This window comes from Anabas testudineus, chromosome 6, assembly GCF_900324465.2.
Source record: "Anabas testudineus chromosome 6, fAnaTes1.2, whole genome shotgun sequence".
NCBI lineage: Eukaryota > Metazoa > Chordata > Actinopteri > Anabantiformes > Anabantidae > Anabas > Anabas testudineus.
The window spans coordinates 16,246,055-16,265,105 of NC_046615.1; the positions used below are offsets into that span (position 1 = coordinate 16,246,055).

Sequence of the window (19,051 nt, forward strand, 5' to 3'; positions counted from 1 at the left end):
AAATTGTGATTTTTATTTATTTATATATTTTTTTCTTGTTGCTGCATCAGTTATGCTTCTCTATCTGTTGGCGAGGTGTATGCGTGTGCAAGAGTCTGATATGGAGAGCTGTTTTTAGGAATACCAGACAAAGACAAAGAGGGAGGCTGGATCCAGACTGCATCCGTCTCGGGACAGGAGAGGCACCCAGCGGTAGCCTGGAGGAGTGGAAGGAAGGTGGGTGTGAAAATAAATGTATGTATAGTCACCAAATACACAAGCATCGCACAGATACATCCATGAAATCTCAAGCAGGGGGCAGAGAGCAACCTTCAGTGATGCTGACAGTGAATGGTAGGAAATACAATAATGATCACACAATGTCATCTCATGTAATCTAGCTCCCAACCTCCCCACCCCCTTCACTTTTTCTGCCTCTGCAGCTCACCTTTCCTCACACTGTTGAAGGGCAGAGTGTACTGGCCCACAAACTCACTGCTGAGAAGTCCAGTCTGGTCTCGGACACAGAATCGGATGAGGCAGAGCTCAGGGACACTGATGCTGAAGTTCATGTCGGCCTCCCAGTGAGGACTCAAAGCTGCGACGGTAATGAGAAGTGAATTACACCATTAGACTTAATAAGCATTAATAGAATACGGGCAGTATTTTAGTATAAATAATGATTCACATTAATATGTGAAAGGTGCTGTTTGTAGAGAAAGTTTCCCCCAGAAAGTGAGGAAGTAGCTTCAAGATTAGGTTATTCTGCAGGTGACAAGTATCCGTCAATAAGTTCATCACATTATCAGGATGAGAATACTGTATACTCAGCGTTGTGTTGTAAATCGTTCTAAAAAGGATTTTTAAAAACTGGTGAAATGGTAAAAGTGACTCATCTGAACACACAAATCTCTTTATGTGGATCCGGCTGATGCTTTAAATCAGTGGTACAGTAGCTGCTCTGCAGCATGTAGATTTGCTGTGACTGTCTGATCCATGTTTCGAGTCATCATAATAGTACGTGACCGATTTCTTCTTCACTTCCACATTCTCAGATTTTTACTTCACACATTTCTTCTCAGACGTCCACAACAGCAGATTACTGGAAAAATGTTTTTAAAAGGAAGAAAATGAAGATCTTACATAATCCACAGTTTACTGTAACAAAGGGAGTCATAAAAAACTCCCTTCACAAAATCCAGTTTAGGTGGTTTCCATGTTTGTATTTTATTTCTTGAGGGTTTACATTGTCCTGCAGTATACTGATCATGTGCATGCTCTCAGACAGTGATATTTAGATCAGCATTTGTTAGTACGAAGCCAGAGGTTCTGCACATTTTAGCTGTGCTCTCTGCATGGCTGTAAAGATAGTGATGTTAGCCCGTCCATCACTTTTATCCTGGATGAATGAATTTCCATGAAATTTAGAACCAGTGTTGATTATTTTTTCAGGATGAATCCTATACTGATCTTGATGATCTCCTGTTTTTCACTCTTAGTTCAACTAAGATCTTGATGCTCCTGATCTTCAGGGAAATGTCACAGCTGTTGAATACATTGCTAAGACATTTCACAGGTACAGGCATTCATGTTTCCCTCAGGATCAACTTAGTCAACCTTTCATGTAGCACCAGTCACTTTTATATTTGTCCACTAGTTTGATTTGATAAAAACTAGTGACATTTTCCAATGGCTTTCTGATTAGCAAATAATGACTTGACAACCTGATAAACCAAAGTAATAAACATGGTAAACTATACAATACTTCGCATAAATCTCTGGTCACTTTAGGTTTGTTTTTACAGTAATTCTGTGATGCTCATACATATTTATTTCTCAGTTTTTACATTAGAGCAACTAGAAACAAAAGAAGTGCTGCTATTCTTCCACAAAGACAAATTAAGCAGTCAACCAGTAATTAATTTCAATAAAGACATGAAATAATTGTTGTGCTATTCTTTTAAGCACATTCTATTTGTTAATACTCACACTTGACTTAGATGAAGATCAGATCAGATTTTATGAAAAATTCATGCAAAAAAACATAAAATTCCATAAGGTTCATATACTTTTTCTTGCTACTGTATATTCCTCTACAGAGGTCACACTTATTGTACATATTTCTATACTTATAGAAATAACTAAATAAAAATATGGTTATCACCATCAGCATGTTAACATGCCAGTGTTTATATTTAGCTACAGTCTTACAGAGTGGCTAGCATGGCTGTAGATTCTACACTATTTCCACGTTCATGCATTTAAGTTTTATGTTTTATATACATGTACTGTTGCAACAACAACACCAGAGTCAATGTCTAAATTCAGAAAGAACAAATAGAACAAAAAAAAGAAAAGAAAATAATACAAGAAAGTGATAAGTGAACACTCAGCTGTACATCGCAGATACTGAGAGAAATCTGACAGAATCTACCCAAGACTTGACGAAAGCAGAGCCGAATCTGACAAAGTAGAACTGAGCGAGTACCAACGCAGCCTCTGTATCTTTTGTCACTGTACTCACAGTTGTTTCTGACAGTATGTGTGTTTTTTCTTCGGGAATCAGCCGCTATTCCATGAATCTCCACTCTGACAAAAGGGTCCAGAGGTTTTCCACTCCTGGGAACAGGTAGGTTGGATCCACTGATCACCTGTATGTAGGCACAAATGCAGACACAGCATAGAGGGTCACAGAGAATGTAATCATAAAAAGAGATAAACGGTAAATATGAGAGAAAAGACAACAGGAGAGAAGAGAAGCGTAGAGGAGAGGGATTTAATTACACTAGTCTGGAGAGAGGCAGACTTATCTGCAGTCCTCTCACAGAGAGCGTTCCCTTCCCCGGCCCTGATCAAAGACAAACCTGCATGTACTTATCACGACATGCCCTGCTTGGCACTGATGGGGCTTACAGTGTCTGGTCCAAAATTACAGCCCCTTTCCTTTCCTAAAGTCACCCTACAAAACATCCTGCACTGTGCTTGTTCACATAACAATGAAATCCGTCTGAGAGCATAGATAGCAGTTTGAAGTTATCATTTCACGATGACTTGTTATAAAAAAAAAAAACATTGCTTATAGTTGACAGTTTTATGCTAAACAGACTCACGAAAGCTCCAGGGGAAATATTGTTTTTCCAAGTAGCTGAATAATTTAGCGCTTAAAGATTTCAAATCTGACCTTACCTAAGTTACAACTCACGCTACTCATGACTCTGATTCTGAGAGAGTTGAGAGCTGAGTCAAGATCGCCGGATTTTCCCTGAAGTGATCAAATAAAAGAGTGATGATGTGAATAAATAAAGGTAGGGTTTTTTCCCAGGGCATCCAGAAACAGAGCAGACTGCATTATATTTCATGCAGTGTGCTGGGAAGATGTACTGTGTGTGCATATTCTATTAGAAGTCAGTGTCTGGTGATGATGTGCCTTTGTTTAACGTGGAGAGTCTATACGTTCGTGTTGTCTGATGAAGAATTCATCAGAGGTGCAGCGTAGCCAGGAGGTAGTTCAACTGAGGAAATGATCATTTGCCATCAGTTTAAAATTCTCACTAGCAGTATATTTTTTTTGTCTCTTGTTTTTAGATCCACATCTGTGAGTTTTCTGTCACTCAAACTCAGTGGAGATCAATGGATCAGTGTTTTTGTGATCATTGCATTCAAACAAGAATATACATATTTTCAGTTTGTGCAACTCGGGTTGAAAATCCACTTTTTTTTTACTCCACACCTCAATTAGAAATTCAAACAAACCAAACAGTACGAAGCAATGGCACTGGCACTCTGATCATGCTTTTAGTCTTTGAAGACCTCCAACTTTGATGATATCTGCCAAATCTAATATTTAGACTTTGCTGTCAAAAGTTTATTTCTTCAGTGGAAAGAAGTTCCAGTGAAAAGTGTGTTTCAAGAATGACAGACAGTATTTAATATTCATCCATCCATCATCTTCAGCTTATCCATAATTGGATCACAGTGGCAGCAGGTTCAGTGAGGTAGTACAGACATCCTTGTCCTCAGCTACATTAAGTGATCCAAGGCAATTCCATGTATTGTATTTGTTGTATAAACACATATCTCTTAAGTCCCACCATCATGTTCAACACATAATAGTAAATCGTATCTCTGTAATTGATCCTTTGATCCTTGTTTTTGATCCTTATGGGTAATCTATAAATCTGTAACTTCAAGCAAATATGTTGTGTGTCTTAGACGCTACAAATGATGCTTAAAATAATGGAAAATTGATGATTTATTAATTGGACCCCAGGTGTAATTGCATTAAATCAGCCCTCTGTCTCATTTCCCCCTACTTTTAGAGGGAGATAATCTAATTAAACACAGACACTCTTAGGTAGTTTTACATCATTGTTGGTTCACAGCACCCAGCAGGAAAGCATTTATCTGGAGGCAAAGAGTAAGACAAGCTTCACCGCACAATGTCCCAGATTGTGAGGCATAGACACACGTGTACCTGCACGTACTGTAAAGCACACACACACACACACACACACACACACACACACACACACACACACACACACACACACACACACACAGAGTCCTGTAACATTACACCTTAATCCATAAATACAGCCCGGGTGCACTATTCAATGTGCAGCATTGCATAGGTGTACCTTGAGCAGCAGGTGTGTGGGTTTCTGTCTGTGCTGTCTGCAGCTGGGATCAAAGCTCCTCTGACTGGATATGAGCACCGCCGGCTTCAGGACATATCCACAGCCCCCATTGTCCTGGAAACGGCCATCATTGAGGTCCATAGGCAAGCCCAGTGACTGAAAATTAAGAGCCACTGCAAAACAACATGGGACAAGGTTTTAACAACGAACACAAGAAGCCACAGAGCAGTGGCAGGAAAACATGTTTAGACACAAAAATGAAGATTCAGAAGGTGTGTTAAACTAAAACAAGCTCAATAAGATGATCTTCCTGCATAGCTTCCGTTTTCTGAAGCTTTTCATTCTGCAAAAGGGAGTTAAATTATACAGTGATTTGAAATGTTTCCGCAACAATGGCGTACATTGCATCAGGGAGGCATTCAAAATCGCCAACTGTGCAATGAGTGCCTGTGCAGTGGATTATTCTGCTGTGCAAGGATCTGTGTTGCCATGTGTGCTGCATACGCTATGCTTTCAACAGCATCAATGACGACACATTATTTCAGATGTGAATTGATTCCCAGATAAAGAACGCGACAGATGTATTCCTGCAGGTAGATTTCAATTATACTTTATGTTTTCAGCTACATGAGATTGAGTGATGCAGAAGAACCTTTCATTTAGTCCTAACAATCACATTGCAGTTTTCTTTTGGCATGTTTTCCTAGTTTGTGCCATATGGTAAGGGCCTAGTGGATGTTGCTGCTTGTCCATCTGTAATTGATCTGTCCAGGTTGCTGTTTTGTATCACCGTCTCCTGTAACTGTGAAAAGTGCCGATCACCATCTGTTTACCTGCCACCGCAGGACACAGATAGTCTGTTCAGCGATCAGCAGGGCTCGATGGCCGAGTCAGTGGCTGGCTCACCGAGTGACAGTGATGGATAGAGAAGATGCATTAAGACAGGTGGAGTGACAGGAACATTGGCCAAGACAGTGCACGACAGACTAGGGTTGTGACATCAAGCTTGCAGGTAAATGATGCATATCCAGACAGTTTGAGGGTGTAAAGTTTATGTATGGTTTGTCAAAGGGTAGCCGGGATTTCTCTTAGTCCCTGCTACTGCAGTGCACAGGTGCAGAATGTGAAATAAAGTCCATCCCATCAAATGATTGACTCTAAAGAAATTAGAGAGCCATAAAAAACTCTGTAGTGACCCCAACAAGGATGAAGTTTAAAGGGAAAAAAAGATTTAGAAAAGGTTTGATAAGGAGCAGGAGAGGACTCGCTCTGGGGGACACGCAGATGAGGTGTTCAGCCTGTGGACTGGAATGAAATTCTCCTTTCATTGCTAACCGACAGGGCGCTCGGTCAGGTTGCTCCCTTTGAAGTTTAACAATATAAGTTACTGGACTGCATTTCGCTCCATTTCAGAAGCTTGTAATGAATGTGATGGTTGTTCTGTATGTGTCGAGAACATTTAGATTAATGCTGAAACTGCTGACACAGCCGGATCCTATTTCTTTCACTGAATTCATCTTTTCAACTTGAACTTTTACAAAAACAAATATAAAAATCAGCTGAATTTGTCCAATTAATGCAAAGTTCAGTAATCATTTCTATGATTGCATATTTTTGCGTTAACCTTACAAATTTTGAAATTTGTACACAAATCATGTGCATTATTCTTGTATCGTGACAAAATGCTACTTTGGACAGGCGCACACTCACCGAGTTGTGAGCCCACGTTCCAAAACTCCTGAGGGTTGTAGTTGGACGAAGACGTCCTCGAGCCCGCGGGGTAAATCCTACTGAGGAACTTCTGGTTATGCTGAACAAAATCTGCACCTGAGACAGCACACGGGGGTCAGATGTCCCCTCTGACACATGCTTATTAATGAGGAAGTTCAGTGATTCACATGACGATGACTTCACATGCATCATTTTTACTATCCTGAACATTTTATTCTAACAAGCTTCCTTTTTTACTCCCCACAGTAGCTGTTTATAGTCTCTGCCAAGCAGCTCATAAAGTAGCTGTGTGTTCGGAAAGTGTCATTCTTCCTCAGCAGGAACTGATTTCATTTCTCTACATCACTCTATTTCTCCAGTATATGACAGTTTAACTCATTATCAGTTGATTCGAGCCTCTGTGGGCTATTTTCATTCCCCTCCAGTGAGACTACAGTATACATCGCATTTCTGTGCTTTATTCCCTAAAAAGTACTTCCTTATGTTGTTTATGTCATGTTCAATATGCTTTCAGTATTATAAACGTTTGTGGCCCTGGGTATAATTGCATTTGTCATCCGATCTGAACGAGTTTCTCCTTTGAGCTCATTGTGATAAATCATGTGAATCTAATTGTTTCATTCTGTAATATTTGCATTAAGTATTCACAGACTTTATCACTTCAAAATAAAGCGTCCCTTCCCTTGGTTCATGATTTCAAATCAATAAATGACATTTTACCTGAGACTTTGGCTAGCCTGCGAGCTTTCTTTTCTGCCATAGATGTGTTCTCATAGTAGTTCTGATTGTCATTAGCGTGACTGAAGCTGATGAACTTGACAGAACCAGTGTAAATGACCAGGTCCGACAGAGCCCTGGCCACCACCACCTTCTTCTTCTACTCATTGCATTACGGATAGAGAAAATTACAAACCAAAGGCAGTACTCATGACTCAATTTTCAATTCAAAATCTTCAAGCCCTATTTGATATGTTTTTAAGGCTTACTTTTTTTGGCTCTGTCTTTCTGGGAGACCAGAACTTTGCTTTGGTTAGATGATCCTCGTCCTCATCGTCCTCCTCCTCATCATCCTCACCCTCATCTACACTCTCCTCTGCCTCTGTCCCTGCTGTTTCCTCGGTCTGAATCTGAGGCTTTAGCTTTTTATTCTTGATGAGGACCTTATACATCAGGTCCTGGCATGACCACACACACACATTGTATATGAATTCAAACATGCATCCTCAAACTGAATCAGTGCATGTTGTACAATCGAGCTTGGAAAGATAAAGCAGGAGTTGTACCAAATCACAGAAATTAGTTTCATCATCCTGATTCTAAAGCTGTTAGCACGCTAGAGGTCTAAATGCTAAAAGAGAGAAAACATCATAGTCTGGATTTTTAAGCAGCCCTATGGTACACCACATTACAGGAAGTCACGCAGCCAGCGTCGCACATACTGTATGCATAGACAAAATATGCAAAATAATTACAGATCTGCCAACATTAACAGCCTGTAAGAGTTCATATAGTATGAAAATTACAAGCTTTCAATCTTCCTTTGGCACTGCACTCTTTAATTTTTCATCGCTGTAAAACAAAATGAGACAGTTTAGAGAGCTAAAGGAGTCATCGTTTATGTTTATATAATTTAGGATATCAGTGAAGGTTCAACAAGAGAATTTTACCTCCGTCGACTAAAATAATTGTAATAAAGCGGTGTAATAACTAAAGACAAAATAGGTTTTCCATACTTCCGGTTGTAACCAGATTGAAAACCTTTGCTCTAAATGGTTTCAGTGGAGTAAAGTAATGAACAATTCTAAGCATCCCTCATTGGTTCCACTTTCATTATTGGATGGTATCTTTGGCTGTGCGGCTGCCCAAGTGTGACACAAGATGCCTTGGAATAAAAGTCAGGCTGAAACCACACTCTCCGAGTCATAAAGATGAAAAAAAAAAATGATATGAAAAAAGAAAAAATCTTATATGCACACTCAGGATAAAACACAAGTCATTTCATGCAGTAAATTCCAAAGCAGCAGAAGTCAGAGGCAGCAGAGAGACTCTGGCGAGACAGCACACATTCATCCACCCGTCGTCATATTTAATAAACTGAAGTGACTGTGCCTGCATTTTTCAAGCCAGTCACTCAGTCATTGGTTGAGGCAGGTGCGTTCAGTGGAGAAGTCAAAGCCCAGACAGGGGAAGCCAAATGAACTATAAGCTTAAGTAGTTCAGCATGTTTAAAGTGATGGGCACTCCTCAGGATCAACCACATCACACTAGATTTTGTGGATCTGAGAGATTAAAGCTTGGAAATGCAGACGTCCATCTACCCCTGTGTCCCCGGTGGGGGAGAGAGGCGCAGAAGGAGACTAATGAGGCCCTCTGAGACAATAAAAAGGTCTCTTTTTCTTTTTGTTTTGCTGTGCTTTGACAGGCGATCAGGATTTATATGTACAAACATCATCATCCTTCTGCCGGCTCTAAGATTAAACACAGATTCTCCTTCTGATTTAGCACTCAGAAATGTTCTCTTCTTCTTATGACTCTTACATTTGGGCTTGGGAGGTTTCCAGTGGTTGGATGAATCAAGGGAGCTCTCAGCAGCTTGTCCCCAAGGATGGAGATAAGGTTCTGGGCCATGACTTCCTGTTGCTCCTGTGAGCAGTGGTTTTCCAAAGACAGAATCACTGGGTAAGCAGACACCTGTCCAGAAAAAAACATAAACCACAATAAACATCATTCTGGATTAGCTCAACTCTTGATTCTGCAGAACTCCCTGCATTAAAGATAACTTGTAAGCAAAACATTGCTATTAGACATGCAATTAATTAGAGCAAAAGCAGCTCAGTATGGGTTCTGGGGGCCTATAGAGGTAAGAGTGAACACTGGATTAGATGCCTGAGGCTCCACTCCAGGTAGTGCATTTTATGTTATGTACTATTTGCTGTTACCTCAAAGGCATGTTGCTCCACAGTGTTGATGACGTCTTTAAATAGTATTTTGGTGGTCAGGGTGTAGCCATGGTAGACTACAGGCTCCATATCTGGCCCATCCCAGCAGTCAATCTCCAGACAGCGACAGCCCTTCCTCAGAGCACTGTGCCACACACACACATACACACAGACACATATAGAGTCACATACGAACACGCTGAGCTGTGGCTATGATAAGTGCTTACAGTATGCTGTGTAAGTAAATTAAACGTGAAGAGTTTCTTTCCAAAACACAGGATCTTGAGTTGTCTCTCAAGTCAACCCATAATAATAACTTCTAAACATGCTACAAATTAGACTATGTCAGTACATAGATCTATAGCAAGCATTACAAACTATTTCAACAGCTTCTTCAACATGAGTGAATTGTGATTTTCTATTCATCTAACAACAGCAAATGTTGCTGTCACATTTCCATCTCTTTCTCTGTATTAAAAAAAGTTTGTGCCATGGTCTCCTAAGATGTTTCCTCTGTCGGTGGTGAACAAAAAATCACTTTCACAGCAGTTGGGCAAATAGTCATTATGGCAATGACACAAGTTATATCACCCTTTTACTTTAGACATTGTAGCTTTAAAATGTTGCAGATTTTTACAAACGCTGCATATTTAGACAGTATACTGCTGTTTTAAATGTAAATAACGATACATGTCTATGCAGGTTCTTACCAGAGAGCAACAGCACGTGAGGAGAAAGAGGAATGTGATGAAACAAAGATTTCCAGAGAGATTTAACACGATGTGGGCTAATAGGGCTAAAAGGTACAGAATGATCTTGAAGAAAGACAACACCATGGATCATATGTTTTGGTTTTTTTTTTTTTTTTGCTTTTTTCTAAAAGTTACATAAGACATAGTGTGTGCTGCACTTTTTCAGTGCTTGAGTTGTATAATGTGGGGGGAGGGGGGACTTAATTAACATCACCCTTATGAAAGTCTAAAGCCACTGAGGCAAAATCAAAATGTTGGACTGTTTTAAGTAGTTTTTTGTTTTCATTTTAATAAATATAAATGCACTTAAGTACTGTAAAGGTGTCACACCTACATATTAAGCTAAAGCAATATGATGGTCACATGATGAGAAAAAGGAGGTGATTAATTGTAATTAAACCTGTAGCTGCTGTCACGATCCCAGTCTGACTTACTTTGAAATCCAGAGCCTACTTCCTGTTTGGATGTTCTCCAACACTGTTGGAGGAGCTTCTCAGGCCTGCAGCTCTCTTAAGGATCGCCTGGTATTTTTGGACCTGCCTATCTACCTGTCTTGAGCCCCTGAGTTCTGTCTGTTGGTTCTGTAAGTCTGCTCTAATCTCTTCCGCTCTGCGGATTTGGCCTCTGTCTGATTTCTGGTGATTCGGGTTTCTGGCCTGATGCTGAATTATCTTTGAACTCTCTTTGATCTAAGGACTCTGCTGTTTTGGATATCTGAATTTTTGGATTGTTTGGGGGTTTTAGGACCCTGGGCTGATAAAGGCTCAGATTTTTATGGATTTTGGACTCCGGTCCTGACTTGTTGAATCATTCCTTCCTGTGTGAATTTAATGAGCTTTTGCAACAGACTCAGTTTTCTCAGTTTTGCCATCATGCCTTCGCGCTCAGCTTGACTTTTCTAGGCAGGAAAGCGTCCCGTCACATTGCAGAACCAGCAAGACATCCAACAGTCAAAAGCTGATTACGGTTTTCAAACCTCTCTGGTGTTATGGCTTGTCTGTCCTGTCTCATGTATGTTCATACAGTGCAAGTGAGCGCCATCTACTGGTCGGGAGGTCTGAGTCCTAACAGATTGACAACTACACTCGAATGTAGAGGCTTCAGTTCCTCACAGCCCGTCTTCCCTGTTCAACCCACCTTTGATCTTCATTAATCAGCCTTTACAGCTGCAGCCTCACATTTCTTCACGCCATGTTTCAAAACCAGATTGATGTGAATCATGTTGTTTTTCACAAAGCAAATATTTTATCATTTGATGATTTTATTTTCACGGCACCACTTGTAAGCTAGAGGGTTTTCTAAAATCTGCCTTCCACGCCTGCCACTTTGTTATCCTCTTGAGATGATTCTTTCATTATCTAAGTAAACCAGAGTTTCCAGGCTGCTGGGTTGGAGGGTTCCACTCAACCAGCCAACCAGGCACTCAGCACTTTCACAGGGACCATAAAAATACAGCACTTCTGCTTCCATCAGCCCCTTTCGTAATCACCTCCATTGTCCCATAAAGGGACCACAGCAGTTTCACTGTCTGCCTCAGCACATGAGTGGGTCAATGAACGTTTCCTGACAACACGCATGAAGGTTTGAAAGAGACCTTAGAGAAAGTAACTGTGTGGAGGGAAACATTAGATCTGTATCAGATCTGAAGGGTTTTAGATAGCTAAAATGGCCCTCTAAAACTGTGGCTTCACAAATTGTATACAGTATGTGCATATGTGCATACTGTACATACAGATATATTCACTGGCCACTTCATTAGGTACACCGGTACAATCTATCAATTATTTTTACTGAGGATATAGTAGGCGGTGGAGTCGTACTAGAGAACATTTTAAGTGTTTCTAAGTTTTTGCCAACCCTGTATGTAAAAGTGTTGAAATAACCAGGTCTAAAAAAACAAATTGGAAAAAATGTAAAGGTGAACCCCCTGTAAACTGAAAATGTAAAAATTGTAAGACTCAAAACATTATTCTCCTTCAAACTCCTCTTCTTATTCTTTGTAACCCCCCAGAACAAGGCGCTTCTTTTCTGGTTACTCTGTTTGGTTGGACGACTGATTCTAGAAGGAGTCCTAGTGGTATCAAATTAGTTCCATTTTACAATTACTAAGGCCGCGGTGCTTCTGTGAGTACTCAGAGCTTTAGAAATGGTTTAATACTCTCACCCCGATCTGTGGTTCACCACAAAGTGTTACTATGGAGGTGTACAGAGAGTTCAACAGACTTTGTGGCTTGTTTTTAGTGTGAATTATAGGGACATACACAGCATTTCTAGTCTACAGTATATGAGTTTCCATTTCCACTACAGGGCTACAGTCAAGTTCTAAAACATCTAGCACACAAAATGAAGCTCCTTAAAAAACTTTTTTTTCTAAAGAAATTTACTGATTCAGTAATTTAAATTTGCAAAAATATCAGTTTTTCCAATTTGTCGTTGAGAAAATGTGCAAAAAGAGAAAGGGGTATGACTTCTCAAGCAACTTTATATATGTATAATATAAATAGTAGCTGGGCCAAGCTCTACTGTACATGCATGTAATGCACTTTCCTACCAGACATAGGCATCCAGATGACTTTTTCCTACAAGCTGATCTCCAGTCAGGTAGGTGTTGTGTGATGAGGAGATGAAATAATTAGTTAGAGGTTGGTCCATGTCTTGGTACACTGATGTGTGGGCCTGGTTGAATATGCAGCAGTTTTTGGACTCCATGTACCTGAGGAATCCTTCAAAGGTCATGGACCTGCTTTCTCTGGCTTAAAGATGAAGAAGCAGAGTAACATTCAGTCAGTGACTATCATTAGTTAATTGCAATATACCAACACAACAGCCAGCTTGAGCAAAAGTACTGTTCTTGGTGGTAAATTTAATCAAACAGCTTTAGGTGAATGCAAAATGTCATCATACCCACAAGTTGAGAGTGACAATGCTTAAGTGCTGTATTTAGTAGGTAAGGTTTATTATGGTTACCATCTTAGTTTAACATTAGGTAATCAGCTAATTGAGGTGGGTGAAGACAACCTCACATTTACGTGGCAGTCCATATTTACAATATTTCAGTTTGGAATAAAGTAGAGGACTGAGATGTAGATTAATAATGCACACACAAACCACCAATGGCTAAAAACTGGCTGCCAACATGCACTCAGTAAACGTTTGAGTCAAAATGAAAGTGACAAACACAAAACTTTGTTTAGTCTGAGGTCGGATGAGTGGGAAGTGTGGTTGTTTAAAAAGTCAACGGTGTAAGACAGCCTGCATAAAAATTAGAGGAGGAGTTGGCTGCAACTCCCTATGAGCATCATTGTAATAACCTCCAAAACCTTAGTTTAAAATAAACTTTCTTTAAAGACAGTTCAGCTTATTATAGCAGGAAAATGCAATAGAAACATTAAAAACAAGCGCACTGTGTCTAGGCAAACTAGTCCCAGTGTCCTGGTGTTGGGCATGTATGGCCCAGTGTCAGAAGTGGGACACTTCAAGGGACTGAGCCACGATTATTAACAAAATGTGATTCACCTGTGACTTTTGTGATTTTGAGCAGTTCAAAAGTCTTTTTTAAAAAAGCACTTTGTTGCTTTGTTGGCTTTTTCTGGGCTCAGCCTAGATACTATAACTTGTAGGCTTTCACGTTCAGCTTCAACACCAAATACTGTCTTTGTGATCGGTAATCTAGTTTCTTAAAGAAAACCTTGTCTCCTTTTACTTTCATAAAGAGGAGACTAAGCTGACCTCATGAAACAGTCACTTTGATAAAAAGAGTTGTCTACACACCTTTGGCTTAGAGTAGGCCTGGAAAGTTAAACATGTACCTAAATTGTATTTTTATTATACATGCTTACTAATCAGACATTGCTGATTTTGACTGGGTCTTGGCAACTGAATGTAGTCATGCCACTAACTGTTAAAATGAACCGTATATTATGTAGAATTTAACTTTTAGGCTTGGTCTGAACAATTAGTGTCTGAACAGTAGCCAGCTATCTTTACAAATGTATTTCATAATAAATAATGACACACTTTATTGATCCCCTTGGGGAAATTGTGGTTGGACAGCTGCCAGACAGTACATATCATAAAACAAGGTTTTGGTGTCTTGTCCGAGCACATCAGACATCTCAACAAGTAGCCAAGAGGACGCAGGAATCGACCAGTAACAGCAGGGTTTGTAGATGACTGCGCTACCAACTGGTTATGTACAACCCATTATTGTATTGTATTGTATAAAACTAACTAAAACTAGCACCACCTTGAAGCTCTCTTTTACTTAAAGTTTATACCAGAAATTATAAAAAGGACAAAAAATAAAAATACAATTAGCAACACAATTATCTCTGTGTGTCTACAGCAGAGGCCAATTGTGAGCCCAGTGTTGTTTTTCAGTTTTGATGCTTGTGACAGCATGAATTCGCCTGCAGCACACTGGGATCTAAACAACATCTGGTCTACTAGTCAGCCAACATGCCTGACTCTTCCATTGTCCTCCTGTCATTTTACACGCTTGCCTCTGGGCTTACAGCAGATCACTTTGTCAGGCAGGCACCACAGGGGCTGAAGACTTAACTAAATTTGCATTATTACGTGACAAAGCCTTACACCACAAAGAAAAGACTAATATTTTTTATCCATAATAATGAGCAGCAAGCAGTCTGACATGGCACCCAGCTCTCCCTTCACTCACCTGTCTCATCAATCTCATATCTGTCAATCAGACTCTCTGCCGTCTCCTCATTCGCTGTGAGCTCCATTTGCTCTATGCGGAGAAACCTGAGGAGGGCGCAGACAGGCAAAGTGGTCTGGTCTAAGGTGTAGCATTGATATAGCTGCTGGATTTCAGCTCTCCTGGAGGCAGGAGTCTTGGTCTTCTTCATCATCTTGCCCTGCACACAATCTTTAAAGTCTCTGTTGGGGGGAAGTTTTTCTTTAGTTTCTTTGTGAAACTTCTTACTTCAAAGAAATCAAACTTACAATTCTGAGAGTACGTGGCTACTTGTAATTTATTAAGGCTTGTTTTTCTGCACAGCTCAATAAGAAGACTGTTGCATTTGGCCCATTTAAAAGATTATACCTCAGAATATTCCTCACATTGTCATTTTGTAGATATTTTAAACACTTGCAAGCATTTCAAAGACAGAGCGTATCATTTGTTATCTAAAAATATACAGGAAATGGTGCATGGAAATGTCAACCATGAGATGTATCCCAGCATTCACCTGAGCTCACTGTTAAAATGCTCCTTTTTCAAAGTCAGCATGAGAGAGCATAAAAAAGAAGTCGGGGTGTTCGCTCTGCACAAAGTTCTCACCCTCCCTCTCCTCGCTGTGCATCTTATTCCATCAAATACTAAGGTAATTTCTGTGTGCCTTTCTCATTTTAGTCCCTCTCCTCTCCTTGTCATTCCTCTGTGTCTGCGAGACAAAAGTGTTTGTGACTTTCTCTGGCTTTGTATATGTCTCTCTCCCTGCACACCTTTCATCTCTCTGTTCTGCAGTGCTTCATAATTCAGACATACGCCTAAGCCAGGGCTGTCACTGAGTACCCTGCAGTGGGCCGGTCTCCCACTGCATCTGTCACCTCAGTGTGAGCAACACACAGCAACCAGCCCCGCTGTCACCCTCATTAACATTTCCTGCAGTTACTTTAACTGTTTTTAAACCAAAAGATTCATGTCAAAGTGGAGGAAAAGTCCGATTTTACATAAGATGCGGCTAAACGTGGTATTTACTACAGTAATATACCAGTGTGACTGAAGTGGGATGATGCAGCTGTGTGTGTTGAAAACCCAATAAGATTTAATGTAAACAAAAGCTTACCTCAGATATTTATGGTGACAAAGCGCCTGCAGTATAGCTATTCAGGAAGTAAACCAAAAATCAGTCCAGGGTAAAGGGACTCTATCTGACTTTTTCAGTATTTAGGAAAGTACACTAAGTTGTTGCCATAGTAACAAAACATTCTGAGTCTAGGCCTGTTTAAAAAAAGAAAGAAAAACAAAAGTAAGATTAAAACTCATCCTGTGTCTGTCTACTTTCACTTTCAGACATAAACACAGACAGGAGTGAATATGTGAAGAAATGAAATTTGAATTATTTCTCTTTTTAAATATTTCTTTGTAGTTTACTACAGTTTTTTCTTTCTGTTACTTTTTATGTTACTTGTACTCAACTACGATTCACAGGGAAATACTGTACTTTTTACTCCAGTACCATAGTTAATGCATTTATTTTTAGTGCATAAAAACATATTATGCTAACGTAATTAACAAACGTTAGCATCATAAAATACTAAACTAAGTGTAAAATAACAGTGGATGTACATAATTAAAAAACGGAATAGGGGGAAAAAAAAGAGACAAAACATCTGTTATGTTGACTCGGGGGCTGTTCACGCATCACTCTGTGGTGGTTTGCCTCACTGCTTTATGATCACATCAGATAAATTAAATAAAACTAAAAATATAGACACCTAAATTAGGTTCTTCACTTATTTGACATATTTTTAGCACTCACAAGTGAAACCAGACATACAGTATGTACCTTCTATAAAATCTGCTGGATTTATGGTATATGTGCCAATATTGGCCAGCAGTCGTTACATAAGTTATGTTTTGTTATTACTCGTATTATTATGTACATTTACTAATAATTGTTACAAACTATTTGGATGAAAGCAGCACATTTGTACACGCAATTTGGCAGAGATTAAATGTTCGTTGTCTAAAATATTGTGCATTTTGATAAGACATAACTCTTATCAGTAAGTGTTAAACATGACTCTAAATAATGTTAGTCTGCAGTATTAGTTTCATGGACTACGATCCATTATTTAAAATGTCAAAACCACAGTGGATGAAGCTCTCAATGCATGGTGATCATCTATGGTAAATCTCTGAAGATTAGAAAACGTGTCCATCTCCAATGTGTCAGTTGTTTCAGTTTGACAAGAACTTCCTATGTTATTAATCTGTGTGTTATTGATGTGGTGTGAATCACTGGTGCACAACAATAGTCACTGCCCAGCCAGAGTCAGGCGGAGTCATTCCGGTCTGCACCAGGCTGTGTTGGTTTGGCCTTGGCCCTGTCAGAACCATTGGGCATACACATTTGATGTCATAATTCCCATGCAGCAAATGTGAAGTCCTGTATGGCCCCTGTGTCTGCATCACTGCACCTCCCTCTACACAGTCAGTTAGTTGGACTAATTTAGGAGCAAAGTGTGCTCGTGTACGTCGCTGTCAGGTTTCGCTTCTATGCTTATGCACATCTGTGCATACTGGAGGGTCAACGGTGAATAAAAGGTCAGCAATCCGTATGCTTATTAGTGGGAATGCAGCATTAAATGTGGAGCTCAGATAGCTCCAGCACGTTGCAGCACCATCCAAGCTGCTCATTGCGAGGAAAATCAGATCATTTTGCTGTCAATCAAAGTATGACGTGCAGAGATTGTGGTTCTAACTTCACACAGGGGTCAAATTTGATACAGTGGCAAGGCAAAGTCAAAATGGCACCTGGTCAGATGGTTAAGATGAAAAGAGCTATAACCTGTGTACCATGTTTCCTTTAGACGGTGTATTCCCAGCTGGATCTCCAATGGCTCATTTGGTATTCATTGGCCCGTTAAAGCTTTGAGTCAGGTAGCAGAATGTGTGTGGGTAATGCCTGATGTCAGAGGATAACTGAAGAGGTGAGGAGCAGCAACCAAAGCTCTGGCATAGAGTATGTGCATATGTACCCTCCTCTTCAAAAGCACAGGAACAGTGAGTCCAGTTCCTTTATTTTTGCTGTAGACTGAAAACATTTGGGTTTGACATTAAAACATAAATATGAGACAAAAGATCAACATTTTAGCTTTCATTTCCACGTGTTTAGCACCTTTTGTTTAAACCCACCCATCTTTCCAAACCCCAAATTGTTTCTAACTGTACAAAAATAATTTATCATAGTGTTCTTTGCTATTCCATTACAGAAATATTGCTATAGCAAAGAGCAAAGGGCTACCTTTTGATCTGCGTGAATCGCCGTTCTCTGACGGTGTTGGCGTGTTAAAAGTGGAAAGCAGATGGTTATTAGGAGGGATCCCAGCAAAGGTGAAATCAGTGAGTTAAAGCAGCACACAGAGGTGTTCATTCATTATTTTGTGCAGGATTTAGACAAAGATACAGATCTACAGCAGATCTGTCCAAAAGAATGTGTAACACTGATGATACACGGATACTGTATGCAATCCCCTACATGTTGTCACAGGCCTGCCACAGCTCCTTTACACCACCAAAGGCAAATTTCCCAGCTACACAGAGTTCATTTTTCATAAATAACTGAAATTCTGAGTTACTGTATGTGAATACAATAGACACAGATTGTAGGGTATTACTGCAAATCTTGAATAATGCTACCATCCTCTTTTTTTTTTTTTGTTATCATTTCATTTCTTTTGGCAGGAGACATGGAGAAACGTTCAAAAGCTGACCCAGCTAACTTTCTGAAGAGCTGCCATGTTTTTTTCCTCATTATTTTATTTTATTTTGCAAATGCTCTTAAGACACATAAATTGAGCTAAATATAATGAAATGACCTACACTTCGTATGGCTTATGCAGAAGACAAGTATAGCTATAATTAGAAAGCACTACTATGAAGAGTGCTAATTTAATTACTGCCCTTACAAATTATAGCATAATTGTCAAACTTTTGCTGACTCCTGTTTTAATTATAGTCGGTCACAACCCGTGTGCAATGATTCTCAGCAAATTATAAATTCTCATCCTGTCTGTGTGTGCTTTGCCCATCTATTTTCTGTGCCATCCTTCTCTGTAATAGCCATGGGAGATTAATTGGTATCTTTTAGCCTCACTGACTGCCAAGAGTGATGTGAGGGTGTATTCACCTGACAGGGAAATTGTACCATTTAGCTTTCTGAGATGGTTCACATAGCTTCTCCATCCTCCCAACTAATTCATGCCACCACAAAATATTAACCTAAACAAGGTAAGGCACTGAAATGTCACTAGGTGAAATGTG

The 19,051-nt window shown here is 39.8% G+C and overlaps 1 protein-coding gene across 1 annotated transcript; it reads right to left on the reverse strand.

Annotated features, from left to right (window-relative positions):
* On the reverse strand, window positions 1–16,007 carry LOC113166132 (1-phosphatidylinositol 4,5-bisphosphate phosphodiesterase zeta-1-like). Its single transcript, XM_026366094.1, has 12 exons — window positions 15,849–16,007; window positions 14,717–14,937; window positions 12,590–12,791; window positions 9,287–9,431; window positions 8,886–9,038; window positions 7,334–7,522; window positions 7,068–7,224; window positions 6,327–6,443; window positions 4,617–4,789; window positions 2,504–2,630; window positions 428–577; window positions 1–197 (listed from the first exon to the last, which is right to left on the reverse strand). Exons 2-12 carry the CDS (start codon window positions 14,907–14,909, stop codon window positions 115–117), a joined length of 1,689 nt encoding a protein of 562 aa, XP_026221879.1. The 5' UTR covers window positions 14,910–14,937; window positions 15,849–16,007; the 3' UTR covers window positions 1–114.
* Between the last annotated feature and the right edge of the window lie 3,044 nt (window positions 16,008–19,051).

Coding starts and splice junctions, on each gene's coding strand:
- LOC113166132 (XM_026366094.1), bottom strand. CDS start 14,909: ATGATGAAGAAGACCAAGACTCCTGCCTCCAGGAGAGCTGAAATCCAG. Junction 7,225..7,333: donor GAAAGACAGAGCCAAAAAAA/GTAAGCCTTAAA, acceptor TGCAATGAGTAG/AAGAAGAAGGTGGTGGTGGC. Junction 4,790..6,326: donor GAACGTGGGCTCACAACTCG/GTGAGTGTGCGC, acceptor GTTGTTTTGCAG/TGGCTCTTAATTTTCAGTCA.